The sequence below is a fragment of the Formica exsecta genome, unplaced genomic scaffold (assembly GCF_003651465.1).
Source record: "Formica exsecta isolate Colony F162 unplaced genomic scaffold, ASM365146v1 scaffold31, whole genome shotgun sequence".
Taxonomy (NCBI): Eukaryota; Metazoa; Arthropoda; class Insecta; order Hymenoptera; family Formicidae; genus Formica; species Formica exsecta.
The window spans coordinates 286,719-301,644 of record NW_021850355.1 but is presented as its reverse complement, the minus strand read 5'-3'; the positions used below and the strand labels follow the sequence as shown (position 1 = coordinate 301,644).

The 14,926-nt window shown below is 36.4% G+C and overlaps 1 protein-coding gene across 1 annotated transcript in view; it reads left to right on the top strand.

Annotated features, from left to right (window-relative positions):
- Nucleotides 1–13,506, top strand: part of LOC115237811 (arfGAP with SH3 domain, ANK repeat and PH domain-containing protein) — a 41,888-nt gene extending 28,382 nt beyond the window's left edge. The window contains 14 exon segments of the mRNA XM_029811099.1: nt 2,088–2,342; nt 3,721–3,806; nt 4,008–4,164; nt 4,514–4,778; nt 4,874–5,101; nt 5,543–5,765; nt 5,881–6,061; nt 6,282–6,557; nt 6,742–6,861; nt 6,961–7,171; nt 7,537–7,827; nt 7,913–8,076; nt 9,470–9,538; nt 10,788–13,506. Of these exon segments, the coding sequence (XP_029666959.1) occupies nt 2,088–2,342; nt 3,721–3,806; nt 4,008–4,164; nt 4,514–4,778; nt 4,874–5,101; nt 5,543–5,765; nt 5,881–6,061; nt 6,282–6,557; nt 6,742–6,861; nt 6,961–7,171; nt 7,537–7,827; nt 7,913–8,076; nt 9,470–9,538; nt 10,788–11,003 (2,742 nt within the window). The 3' untranslated portion in view covers nt 11,004–13,506.
- The last annotated feature ends 1,420 nt before the right edge of the window (nt 13,507–14,926 follow it).

Genomic DNA, 14,926 nt, shown 5'->3' with positions numbered 1-14,926 from the left:
CTGGTTCTGCGTATGTTCCGACGATTTCCTAAGCTCGCGCTATGCGGTTAGCCTATGCAGCGTAAATCGGGACGTCTCACGCAGCAGTGGGATAATTACATTTACTGAAGCGTACACGCGGATACTTATAAGCCATGAGAATAAGAGAGAGAGAGAGAGAGAGAGAGAGAGAAAGAAAGCAAATAGTAAGACTCTCCTAGATTCTATCACGCACAAGCGACCGTGAATTTATATTTATCGGGGCTTTAAACGTGCCACTCGCCTCGGTTGCGATTTCAGCGATGGTTCTCTCCGCGTTCTCGACATATCGGGGCCGATCGCGGATTGAATCTAAACTCTGCCGTTTAAATGCGATTTTTATTTCTTTTTAACCACCGATCGCCTATAGTTCCGAACCATTGCGTTTGACTATCTATGGGCACCACGATGATGTCACACGTGCAATTGGTCAAAATTTATTTGCGTCCGATGTTGGCTTTGATTTAACTCGCATGTTGCATCCAACGAGAGCAGGAAGTAATATCCAACGCTTGAATACCGCAAACCTTTTCGATCAAATTGAACTCGGATTATCGTATATCATTTCTGATCGATATGATTAACCGTAATTGGGATCGGACGAATAGTCTCTTCTGACCGTTTACATTTTAAGAAATATTGAATCTATATTTATTGTTTTAATATCGAAAACATTGCCTCATCAATAAATATTTTTAATCGCTCGCAATATTCGATGAAAGAAGTCGGGAATGTAATTTGCAAATTAATTATTGCGATGAATATTTGCAAAAATATATAAAAATTGTTATATATTATAATTACCTCGATAATTTCCTTTTTTTCCTAATCAGTAAAAGGAAAGCAATGTTAATTAACAGCGAACAATTATACAATTAATAATATTAAAATTGATCATTATTACCTTTTAGAAGACCTCTGATAATCTTCACAATATCTGTAAAAAAATTAAATATTTTTTAGTCATATAGAAAACAATTAAAATTAATTAGATGAAACTTTGTTTATTATTTCCCGGGACTCGCGATTTAATAAGTAATAATAATAAAGAAAATACAGTTTATTATTTTCACTTACGATTTCTGTCACTTTCTTTGCGGAGATGAGTCGGTTGCATGTTGCTTTCGCAGTCCCATTATACGGCGCGTTTGAGCGCTTTCCAGCCGAGTTTTCACAAGAGCCGCGAGTCGTGAAGCGGTCGAGGGATCGCCCTAGAGAGGGAGAGAGAAAGAAAGAGAAGGAGCAGGTTCCGAGAGGAAGCTGCATTCTATTCAGGGCGAGCGAGACGATGGGCTAAGCAAAGTGCTGACGCGAATCGACGATGATTCACTATTTACCGGCCGGCTAGAGTCAGGCGGTGGTTGCTCGCGATTCCCGTTCCGGAGTCCTGAAACCTCGCATTTTTCATTGCCGTTTTCCATTCGAGTCCTGTCAGACCAGTTATTTCGATAAATAGATAAAATATTATATTTCACTTAATCTGAAATAATTCCTGCTCTTCTCGCGGCAAAGAGATAAGGAGAACTAATATTTAGATACCGATGCGGTACCGGTCTTTTTATCGAGATGTTAATCGCGTTGGATCGTATCATATAATAATTCATATGTGAAATGATCATACATGAATGATGATTCCTATGAATGCTACAGCGCAGTATAAAACTTGAATATATTTTATTTTTAATTATAAATTTAAATTTATATTATACATATTTATATATAATTCATAAAAATAAAATATATTCAAGAGTTTTATGCTGCCCTCTCTTCAAACTATTTAAAAATATTTGATACTACAAGAACATTTTAATTAATAAATACATTAATAATCAGATTAATAAAAAAAATTTATATTTAATAGGGACAGAGATAGGATTATATTTAATAGGGAGATATCTTCTCTTCTTTCTCTCTCTGTTTCGCTCTTAGGTTTTTATGACTAGATTTTTCTGTGTCTCTTAGATCTATGTCAGTCATGGTATTTTATTTAATTAATAATAAAGAATAAAATCTATATCGTGTGTGTCCATGGTGTGAATATTCATCAACCATCGATCCTGTGATTTCAGATGCAAAATATCAACAACATCGTCATGTTTCCGCTGGATTCGGTGCTGAAAGGTGACTTAAGGGGCGTGAAGGGAGACCTGAAGAGGCCTTTTGAGAAGGCTTGGAAGGACTACGAGGCCAAGTACGCGAAAATCGAGAAAGAGAAGAAGCAGCACGCGAAAGAGGCCGGTCTGATTCGTACGGAGGTCACACCCGCCGAGATCGCCGACGAAATGGAGAAGGAGAGACGATTGTTTCAGTTGCAAATGTGCGAGGTAAATGATGCCGAGAAAGATCCGAACATAAAGTATAAACGATCGCATCCCAGCGATACGTACACATGTACTGTAGTTCATTCCATAGGTTTTCGGATAACCGTCAATAGCCGAAAAAACACTTTTCGGTACATTTGAAATTGGTTATAAACTGGTTTATTTCAAAACCTATGGAGCGAACTACAATCACTTTGATCTCATTTGAAAGATAATTTAATACCGAACAAAAAGTTTCCTATAAACATGGGTCGAAAAATGCTTCCTTAAAAAGTTAGCGCCCAAAAACCTCTGAAATCACGGTTATTTTTTACATTTTTACAAATATCAGGGAAAGTATGCGTCTTTTAACAAAAAGTACCGAAACAAAAGTTGTAGAGAATTAAATTATCTTTCAAATGAGATCAAATTTATTATAGTTCGTTCCATAGGTTTTCGAATAACCGTCTATAACAGAAAAAACACTTTTTGGTATATTTGAAATTGGTTATAAACTGGTTTATTTCAAAACCTATGAAGCGAACTACAATCACTTTGATCTCATTTGAAAGATAATTTAATACCGAACAAAAAGTTTCCTATAAACATGGGTCGAAAAATGCTTCCTTAAAAAGTTAGCGCCCAAAAACCTCTGAAATCACGGTTATTTTTTACATTTTTACAAATATCAGGGAAAGTATGCGTCTTTTAACAAAAAGTACCGAAACAAAAGTTGTAGAGAATTAAATTATCTTTCAACGCGCGTGCATCGGAATCCGGTTGTTTAGATACTGTCGTGTGTCCGGGCTGAAAAATGTATATTTACATTCTGGAGTCTACGCAGTTTTACATTTTGTATTCGATAGTATATTTAAGATGTCAAACAACTGTCATTTACATTTTCTCTAGAAATCATTGAAAAATAATACAGCGTAAATATTAAAATTAATGCCAAAAAACGAAAAAAAACTTTCCCATTAACCTAATATACCTATATATAAAAAAGTAAATTTATTTAAATTTATTCTCTGTATCTCCCCCCCCCCTCTCTCTCTCTCTTCAAAATGTTGAAATATTAATAGAACTACTCCGAGTTATAGAAGACTGAAAATAATAAGTTTTTAAAGAAAACTATATAAATACTTAATTAAAACAGTTACTTACATAAAAGGTATTGTAATTTGAAACCTCGTTAGAATATTCAATGCTGAAATTTATTCTTCGTAAAAATGGATGAACCTCAATCAATCTATCCTTACGAAGATCGCTAGATTAAAGAAGTGGTAAGAGATAGCTTGCAGATTGCTTTTACGATACGCTCGATAAAAGCGTATTCGAGGAAGGCACGAGCGAGGATAGAATCGTCGAACTATGTCGATCATTGCTTTCTGTTTGCTTGCAGTATTTGATCAAAGTGAATGAGATCAAAACGAAGAAGGGCATCGAGCTATTGCAGCATCTAGTCGAATATTATCACGCGCAAACAAAGTGAGTGTAACGCAGTTAATCCTCTTATCGGATGTATTAATCATATTGCGATTTCGTTGTAACATTGAATTGATTCTGAGTTATTATCAGAAGAAACATTTATCTTTCACGAAATCTTAATTTTTAAAATATAAAACATTTTGAAGAATGATCGGAGCGGCCGATTCAATTTTCTGACGAGATTTACGTTCGGGATTTTAGTTACTTTCAGGATGGTTTGAAGACCATTGAACACTTTGGCTCGTACGTAGCCGACCTCAGCGTGAAGCTACAAAAAATCAGACAGACGCAGGATGAAGAAAGGAGACGACTAACGGAACTCAGAAGTCTTCTTAGGAGTTCTGGATGTGACAAGGAGGTAACATCGGCGAGAGCCAAGTCTCTTCCTAACATCAATTCGTCACGGAAAGCGCGCGATTGTAGTAGATTTAATGGCCTTTAATTGGTACCGTTATTTCTTCACTTTCATTTCATCGACACAGTACACGATAACGTTCCTCTTCAGGCATCATCTTATTTATCGGGTGTTTTAACCTATTTAATATAAAATTAAATATTAAAACTTTGTTAATATTTTTTACTAAGAGATTCTATCATCTCTTATATTTCAAAATTTTGTGACTTACTTATTTATTTCACATGTCAAATCACTGTCAGGTTGTACGTCATACGTAGATCTTAGGCAACGTTTACGATGCATTTCACAGTTGAACGCGAACGCGAACGCTGGTTACTCGCTGCACCAGCTGCAAGGTGACAAGCAACACGGCGTCACGCGTTCCGGCCACCTGCTGAAGAAGAGCGAGGGCAAGATGAGGCGAGTCTGGCAGAAGAGGCGGTGTGCCGTGCAGGCGGAGGGCTACCTCGATATCTGCCACGCGGACGAGAACAAACCGCCCACCAGGGTGAATCTATTGACCTGCCAGATCAAATTGGTGCCGGACGACAAACGGGGCTTCGATCTCATCAGTTGTAAGTGTCACGCTTGATGCCCGAGCAACTCCGTTCTCGTCGTTTCCTCACAATACGACGAACGCCGCGTAATACTGTCATTGTCTCGATTTCAGACAATAGGACGTACCACTTTCAAGCGGAGGACGAAGCGGACCAACGCGCATGGATGTCGGTCCTAGTGAATTGCAAGGAGCGTGCCCTGCTGCGGGCGTTCGACGCGAGCGGCAAGGCGGAGGCCGGTAGTGGCAATCCTAGCCTCGTAGAGCTGCAGCAGGCCGTCATACGATGCGTTATGCGATTACCCGGAAACGATCAGTGCTGCGATTGCTCCTCGCAGAACGGTAACTTTGAATGTCGTAGATTGTTAGCGGCTGGCCTTTCTCTAACGCGTGCCAAGTCTATTCCGTTATACTTGGCGCGTGTCTAAAGCGCCTCTTTCCATCAAATTGACGTATTAGGAAACTGGGAACTGATTTATAATTATTTCTCCGATCAAATCGCACTTCTACGATGAATGGAATCTTTTAATAGAAAATTTTTAAGTAGTTGTCTTCAATTTCAAAGTATATGTATGATATCTCCATCTTAGGATTATACTCGTATAGAATTAAGGCTTTTGCATCGCCGAAAGAACGTTTATGTCATCGGATGGCATGAATGTTCTCCGGTTCGCTGACCGTAGGGGCATTGTCATGGATGTTCCCGCATAACAAAGCGGCAACTTTGCTAGCGCTCCAGTTCTCGCACGTTTTGTTGTTGAATGACAATTGTCTCCTTTTCAGACGCCACGTGGCTGTCGACGAACTTCGGCATAATAGTGTGCATAGAGTGCAGCGGCATCCACCGAGACTTGGGCGTGCACATATCGCGAATACAATCCTTGACGTTGGATAACGTCGGCACCGCTCAACTATTACTCGCTCGACACATGACCAATCAGGCATTCAACGAGGTGATGGAGGCGACTTTACGTCACAATCTCAAGCCGTCGCCGACATCGTCGATGTGAGCAAACTTACAATGTTTTAACGACGCGTAATCGTATCAATTAATCGTACTCAACGTTTTTCACATTATCGCTTTACTCGGTATTTTCATATTTACTTTTTTGCTGCTTTAGGGAAGAACGATACGAGTTTATACGCGCCAAATACGTGGACAAGAGATATGTGATGAGCACATGCGCGGATGAGCGCGATCTACTTTCCGATTTGGAGCATGCTGTTAATAACCGTGACTTACAACAACTTCTGCAAGTCTACGCCGAAAACGTGGATCTGGCTGCACCGTTGCCAACATCGGTGAGGGCATTATCGACATTTTTTATAGAGCTATATTCGAGGAAATGATTAAGAGAAATGCTTTTCACGGTTTCAGAAATAAATAATATAAAATGTATTCTAATCTCGATAATTTCTTTTTAAATTTAGAAAATAATCTATCTGATCATATAAAAAGAAAAAATTAAAATTATCTTGTTTTACGCAAAGTTCTATAAAGATTTATATCTATTTCGATTAGGACGTAGGTGAAACGGCGTTACACTTGGCCATTCTGCGCGAGATGGGCAGCAGTCTGCACATCGTGGACTTTCTAGTGCAAAACATGCCTAGCGGTGGCATCGATAGGGCAACTATCGACGGCGAAACGGCATTGCATCTTTCCGCGCGACACGACAGAGCGGAAGCAATGAAACTGCTTCTGCGAGCTGGCGCGGATCCCTCGCATCGGAATAAACAGGACAAGACTCCGCTGGACATTGCGCAGGAAATGGGACATCATACCTGCAAAGAATTGGTATATATAAATTAGCGAAATAAATACTTTTCAGTTTACTTTTACTTAACTTTATATGTATTTAAACTTTATATGTAGTTCTTTCAAATTTGATGTAAATTTCATTAATCATAATACGCTTTAAACAATTGCTGATGATTCCTTCGAAGAATCGAAAAATAAGAAATCAACGAATTACTTTCAGCTCAGTCACGCTCTCCAGAGGCAGAAGACATTATTTGACAACGTAAACATTGATTGGAATCTTTCTCACGATGAGGGTTCCACAGACTTTTCCGATGACGAAACGATAATAGAGGATAGGGTGAGTGCATCAACCTAAAACAGAATAAATCGACACACATTCTACGATTCGTATTTATCTGACTATATATATTCACAATCGCAAATGTTCCTCTTGCAGAACGGATGCCTGACGCCTGAAAAGAAATCACGTAGCAGACCACCATCATACGCCGGAGGCGGTGGTACTGGATCGGGTGATTCCCCGGTAACATTGCGCAGTCGGAGCAGCACCTGCGATAGTTTACAAAGTGGATCCTCTCCGAGTGCCTCGACGAATCGCCAACAAATGCCCCCGCCGCCGCCGCCACAAGCGAGGAAGCCTGTTGCTGGTAAATTAGATGTACTCTTAAGCTTAATATTTCATATATTACTCAATAAATCTGTGTCGAACGCACTATAATTTAGAATAATTACCAAATAAAACTGCCATTGCGTTCAGCAAAGATAATAATCGACTACGCTCAGTAGCAATTGAATGTTGTTTCTACTTACATTTAAATGCAAATTTTTTGACACATTGAATACGTGTATATATTATTCATTACTGTATTAGTATTTTATATTAACAAAACAACTAGGAACATTGTTTTCTTTGCTGAACGTGCTTATAGTAATTATAATAATAATTGTATAATCAACTTTATATTTTTTTGTATATTTCTAATATTTTGATTATACTAATATTTTCGGGCAGTTCCCACTCCCATGGCGCCGGACATTTCACTGAACATCCATGGCTCGCTGAAGAAGCGGGTAGCGCCACCACCACCACCAACCACTGGAAATGCTGCTACCGCGAGTGGCGTTGTACTACCGTCATCGCACTATGGTACGCTACCAACATTGGCTACGTCGACGCACAGTCGTACGACCAGCGAGCCGATTTTAGCTGGCCACACTTTACACACTCTACCGCATACGTTGAATACACTAAATAGCCAACATCATAAGAGATCACCGAGTGGCGACTCGTCGATCGGACACGGTACATTCGATAGATAAATCTCGCAGGCGAAACTTGCCGATATTCTAATTACCATATTGATATTTATATCTCTTTCTGCGAATAGGTATGGACAAGATAAACAGCTCAACGCTGCAGAGACCGCGAAATCCACCGCCTCCGGCGCCGTCCGGCATCACGTCCAGACTCAGCAACGGACGAAGCAGTGAGTCCCTGAGCTCCATGTGCTCGGATCACGGTCTGGGCAATCCCATTCCGCCACCGCGAAAGGTAAATCGTACTTAAATTGTCTCAATAGAAGTTTCGCGATTTTGAAAAAATTGGGGGAAATATTGTTTTTTATGTACGGGATAAGTACTTTTTTTCTTGCTAAACATAAGATTGCGGTTTTTTTTCTGAATTCATGATACGTGTATCTTAGTTAATTGACGATTCGAAAACTAATGAAATAGAGAATAGAAATTTATTTAGGATTCTAACAAGATTTATCTACATTGTCCTAGAGGAGATTCGAGTGAAGCGAGTGCTTTGTATATTGATCTCCGAGACTGCAGCTGTAAATATATGTAGCTGCTTCAACAAATGGACAAGAAATGCCATTAATAATTCAATACATCTCGATGAAAAAGTTACGAGTTTCCTTAGCGAGTAAATTCAAACAAACGCAAGATATTGGTAGATACCATCTTATAAAAAGATATGATCTTAAATATAATATAACATCTATATAATGTAACATCTTGACCAAAATTCTCGAAAACATAGGATTTTGTTATACAAGATTCATAAAAATATTTCTAATATGTAAAGTTCTCGCTCTCGTATGCGATTTCCCACTCCTCGAATTTATTTTCCGATGAAGCTGCCAGTGGCATAATTACATGTTAAAATTGATATTACTATATATTTCCTAACAAGTGTTTGATATCAACATTATACAACTATCGCACTGTCTCACCTTACCTGTTTGCACACATACCGGATGGTTGCCGTTTAATCGAAATTTATACTAATGCAGTAGAGAGGAAGGTATAACTAACCAGGTTGTTTTCCTCCGTAGTGTAGTTTTCACTCGTGCAGGCTTGAGTATTTCGTATATAGTAGTACTAACCATACGTCACGCACATCGACCTTTATTCGTACCTATCGTTCATATTTACAATACCATATATAATTGACCTTTGTTTATATTAATTGTGAACATGTAATAATTGAAAAACTTATTTAACGTGTAATAACTAGAAGAATTATCATTTTATTATTCCAATTATTTCACTCATTGCCATTTCATATCAAATCATATATAAATAATCACTGCTAATTCGTTAATATTGTATTGCGAAAAATAATGTCCCAAAGATAAAGCACTAATATCTTTAACGATGGATTAATTTTTACGACAAGTGTTACGTATCAAAATAAAGTTCGAGTTTTAAAAGCATTTCGTGAAATATTTCTCGAGATAAAGCAATAAGCAAAGAGGAATTCGCATAATATTGAGCAATTTATTGCGAATTAAATAATTCGCTGCGATACAATTCGAGTTGAATATATGGTCAAATGTAAAATATCTATCTATCTATCTACGGTGTGTGGATATCAGAATGCATGAATTTCAAGATCAGTGTGCTTTATGGTTTGTCATTAACCATTGTTGGTACAGCGAAGGGACCGGTCCAGGCTAGAGAGCTACGCCGAAGAGCCTTCATCTTTGCTCCTAAATCTGAATCTGGTAAACATCAGTCATCCCACATTATCCAGCATGTTACACTTGAAAAATTATCTGTTTCTAGAAACGTTATCTCTAAACAAAAAATGCAATCGTATCACACGTCGCGATAATTAACGATAAAATCTCAATGATAACAGAGATTTATACTCTATCTATCAACGATACTTTCAAGTGTAGCACTGTTTTGCATGATCAGTCGTTTGTATCATCATTTGTATAATATCGAGTCTTCGGATGTGATATTTCCGTATTATAATTATTTCGACCTTGCTGCCAGTTGGAGCATACAGATGTTTCTTATCGGTTAAGATACCACTCGATTATAACACAATGATATGAATCTCTCTTTCGCAAGAACTATAAATAATTATGTGTGTATATTGATCTTCTGACCGTTGACAACGTGAAATGCGTTGCATTGTGTGCGAACTAACATCTACATTTTTCTGGACCGATTGTCAATCCTATCCAATTCGTTAATCTACGTGTGACTTTTTTAATACAACTTATATTCTTTTTATGACTCTTGTGTAGCTCTAAACTACACTTTATATATCTAGGAAATTATTAAATATAAAATATAACTCTAAATACTGATTCGCATGGATTTCCCCGAATGGATTTATGTTTGGCAATACTTGAATGCATCTGTTATACTACTTCTTCCGACTCGTGATTATATCCCCTTTAAAACTCTCTTACTCTAATAAGCTACTCGAATATTAAAAATCGTATAACTAGCATGATCTCGATGTTTCATATTGGAAATTCTAGAGTTTTTATATACATACATAAAACCACGTATATATTAAAAATATCAGAAATGCATATCAAAATTATTAAAAATTTTTCGTATTTAAATTAGAGAATAAAATTTGTATATTTATACAATTACTTATTACAGTCTGCTACATAATATAAATTAATTTCGCGCGACTAATTTATTACTTCTTTTAATTCTAGAAAAAAAGTAAATAATTAGAGTTAATTTTATGAATAAATTTTATTAACAAATTAATGGATTAACCGATGCCGATGAAAGTAACTTTACGGCGTTTTGTGAATTTACAATAATTTTCCTAGAATTTCCAATGTTTTCTGAAGAACAAGTATTCTTGCGCGCTTATCGTCCCATGACAAAGATACAAGCAACAAAAGTGCTTGCTTCTGCGAGATAACTAAAACGCGCACGTTTATTACGATACTTGCCCGATTCTCATTCTACGAATGGCTTTTTCATCCCACATAGCCAACGTCGTCGACCTTGACGGGTCTTCGACGCTGTCGAGCTCTGTACGACTGCGTGGCCGACAACGAGGACGAGTTGTCATTTCGCGAGGGCGAGGTCATCATCGTGACGAACGAGCAGACCGACGATGACAATTGGATGGAAGGCGCGCTGGAACGAGCGCCAGAACGACGGGGCATGTTTCCGATCAGCTTCGTGCACATGCTGCAGGATTAACATTCGGTAAGCCTCAACTCGTTAACGAGCGTCACGAGCACTGCCAGTTCGATGAGTGTCGCCAGTCTCGGCCGAAGAAGCTGGCTAAGGAAGCCAAGGGAATGAACCAACATGACACGCATTCAAGCTATCTTCCGTTGTCTCTTCAGAGCTCGAAGATTATCATAAGCGTTCAATGAAACGAACGTTAGAGACGTTAACGAGCGCCGTTACTAAATAAAGAGTTTAGTCTGCATTTGACTCTCTTATTCCCGTCGAGTCTCGTAAAAAAACTGATATTCTTAAAAAGAAAGAGTGCATCAGTTGCGAGTAAAAAGGTGCAATTTTACACCAGATATAATAAATACTTAAGAAAATTGAACAAAATAGTGATATAAATCTATTATTTTGTTTTTAAACATACGAAACAAGCTTATGATCCTAGTTCATTCTTATTTTTTATTGCTCTACAAAGAGAAAGTGATTCAATAGCATAAAAAAATAATAAAATTTTATATTATTTTAAAATGCATTTATAATTAAAAAGCAAAATTAATATACATTAAAATTCTATTTTTACTAATTAATTGATATTACTGTTATATATATTTGGCATAATTATTTGCTAATTCAAGTTTCATTATCCAGAAAGATTACATACCTTATTGACGATTTCTTGAACTCTAAAGAGTTCTAAGATTTTTCTTTACTATGGCATAAAGTTATTTCTGTTCGTACAACGGTACTTCTCAGCTTACAGTACTTTACGAACGATTCTTTCAAATCGATCAAATATTTTATAGCAAATCAATTTTTATTTTTGTCATGTATGATACATGATCAACATATACTATGTGATCCTGTGTTTTGTTCAAAGGAAATTAAAAATAAATATTAATTTACTTTTTCGGTTCAAGTAAAGTTAATAGACACCTCGAAGATTTTACACTGACAATGAGCCATAATCAATACGTACATCGTGAATTGCACTAACTATGTGACTGCAAAAAAAAAATAATGTTGTGTCGGCTATTAGTGTCTTACGCTGGATGACAATCATATGGAGAGATCTTTGAAGGCACGTGAATATTACAGTCGATAATGGATAATCGGGAATATCTTCTTGTCATCCAGACAGATATGATTACGCAGCGAGGTTTATCTTTCCTCGAAGTGTAATTTCTTCTCTCGTTCTCTTTGAAACATAAGATTTAAAAAAAAAAAAGCTAATTGTACAAACGCCGCAATGTCGACATTCGCTGGTTTCCGGTGTTTGTCGAAGAATGTTGTATCTGAAGAGTTTATACGTAAAGATCATATATGTAATCGTCTATTCATATTATATATACTTTTACGATATCCAAGATATAATCTATAGTTAGAAATCCGGCTAACAAAGTATGACGTTCGAGGTGATACAAGAACATGTCGCGTATTGCAGCGGCCGATGTTAAAATCAAGAAATTAAAGATTAATCTTGATCGTAAAACTGCGCGACGCTAATGTGATATATAATATTTCAGAGAATTGTTAACGCATGCATTGAAACGAACAAATCGTGCGTCGAATGACATTTTCCATAAATAAAATAATATAGATTTTGTTCAATTCATTCAACGTATGTACAAGACGCTTCTAAAAAAAGAGAGAGAGAAAGAGAGCACAAACAAGCATCTATCGATAGAGAAAAACTTTAATAATAAATATATAATAATAAATAATTATATGTAGAAAACACTCTCTCTCTCTAAAAAAATATATAAAGACTCGAATCTGCAGGTTAGAGAATTAAGCTTTCACGGGAGCTTACACTTTAATGTCTGAAAAATCTTGTATAATACACTCTCGAGATACTGATTACGTTAAAGAGGAAAAGAAATATGCACAGTTCACACGGTTTCGGTGTCTCAACGTTCGTGCGTTCTATTGATCTGGCAAACACTTCTTTTTTTTCATACTGCCAATAATGGATCGACTTAACGTAAGGATAAATGAAACTCTCGTGGTATAGAATATCGTATTTATACCCTCTACATTTAGCGCTAAATACTGATTCTTCAAGTCTGAGATGCCAATCAAATGTATGATCTTCATACGAGACAAATAAATCTCAGAATCAAACTATCAGATCTGACGTTAAATGTAAGGTACAAATATGAAATCGTAGTCTTTATAATGGCGAGGTGATTAAAATTAGCGTAAAAAAAAAGAAAAGAAGATAAGGGGGCGAATTTTACGGTCGTCAAGCACGAGATGTTATACACCGATATTGCATGAGACATAGTATTATTAGCGTACTCGATTTAAATGTCGTTATGAACGAGTGTATATTTTTTTTCTGTAATGCCATACTACATGTTAGTCGATCATCAAATAGAATAAAGTGCTCGAAACCGGTTATTAGCCGCCAAGCGTGCTACGAAAAATGACGAAAATGACGCGGACAGGCGGAAATCTTCACGTCGCGTTACGTTATTATATTCTATTTGAATGTACGAGACCAAAGAGGATATTGCAAAAAAAATATATATATATATATATTATCCATTATAATAAAAAAAATTCTAAACATAATATAAATGATATAGACAATATTACAGAATTTTCGATTCGAACTATCAAGTTGAGAATCGGCAGTTTATAACCAAAATTTTTCATGAGGATGTTCTTCGCGTTTTTCATTTTCTATTAATTACCTTTTTTTCGGTAGCATATCTATATAAACAAGTAACATAAACACCAATACACAAGATCGCGCGTTACCATATTTAGACAAAGTAAGATTGTTCTTCTGGAGTCACTTTAATAGAGAAATTTTTGTAGATATCTTAAACATAACTAGAGAATTAGAGGAACAGAAAGTATAAAATTACGGCTGGACCCAAGCAGTAACAAAAAAGGAAAAAAAAAAAAAAAAAAAAAAAAAAAAAAAAAGGAGAGAGTTTCGTCGAGAACGGAACATTTGCGGAATCGTTTTATAATGTTCTGATAAAAGTACTCGATCGTTTTTCGAACGGAACGGAGAAGACTGTAGCAAAAGCGATACTTACTACTAATAACGTGATTATTTATTACTGCTGTCGATCGATAAAATGGTTCCGCAAATAATCACGTTTCAGTAACATTAGTCTGATCGACGGGATCGGCGTGTGTTCCTCGTGTATTTATTATACGAATTGCGTATCGATGCTTGAAGGCACAGCACGAATGATTTTTTTCTTTACGATTATTATAAGGGCTTTGTACATATATAAACGAACGAAATCTAGGATAGATATCACTGTATTAACTGTGACATTAATTTCTTATGTGTAACTGATTGATTTAGATGTGTTAGGGGCGCGCAACATCCCTAACTCTTTCATTTAAAATATAACTATAAGGAATTTCTGAACAGCAAAGAATATCTCATCTTACGGTTTTATTCCGGTGAAGCCAAAAAAAGAGTATCTCTATGAATCATGTTACTTATATATGTAGATTCATGTATACACTTTTCCGAAGAGCTAAATGTTCAGGTTTTATTTTTCCGATTGCGCTTTATCATTGCCGTGATAAAAGAATTATTAACCATTTTAAAAAATATTCTCTCTCATAATTCTTCAGTAGTCTTCATAAAATACAGGAGAGAAAATGGAAAAGGCTGCAAGTGCCATTATTCAAAAGCAGCGCTTTTTCATGAAAATTTACTTTTACAGAAAAAAAATGTTCTACTTTAAAAAGAAAAAAAAAAAAAAATATATATATAATTTTCGATTCGAACTATCAAGTTGAGAATCGGCAGTTTATAACCAAAATTTTTCATGAGGATGTTCTTCGCGTTTTTCATTTTCTATTAATTACCTTTTTTTCGGTAGCATATCTATATAAACAAGTAACATAAACACCAATACACAAGATCGCGCGTTACCATATTTAGACAAAGTAAGATTGTTCTTCTGGAG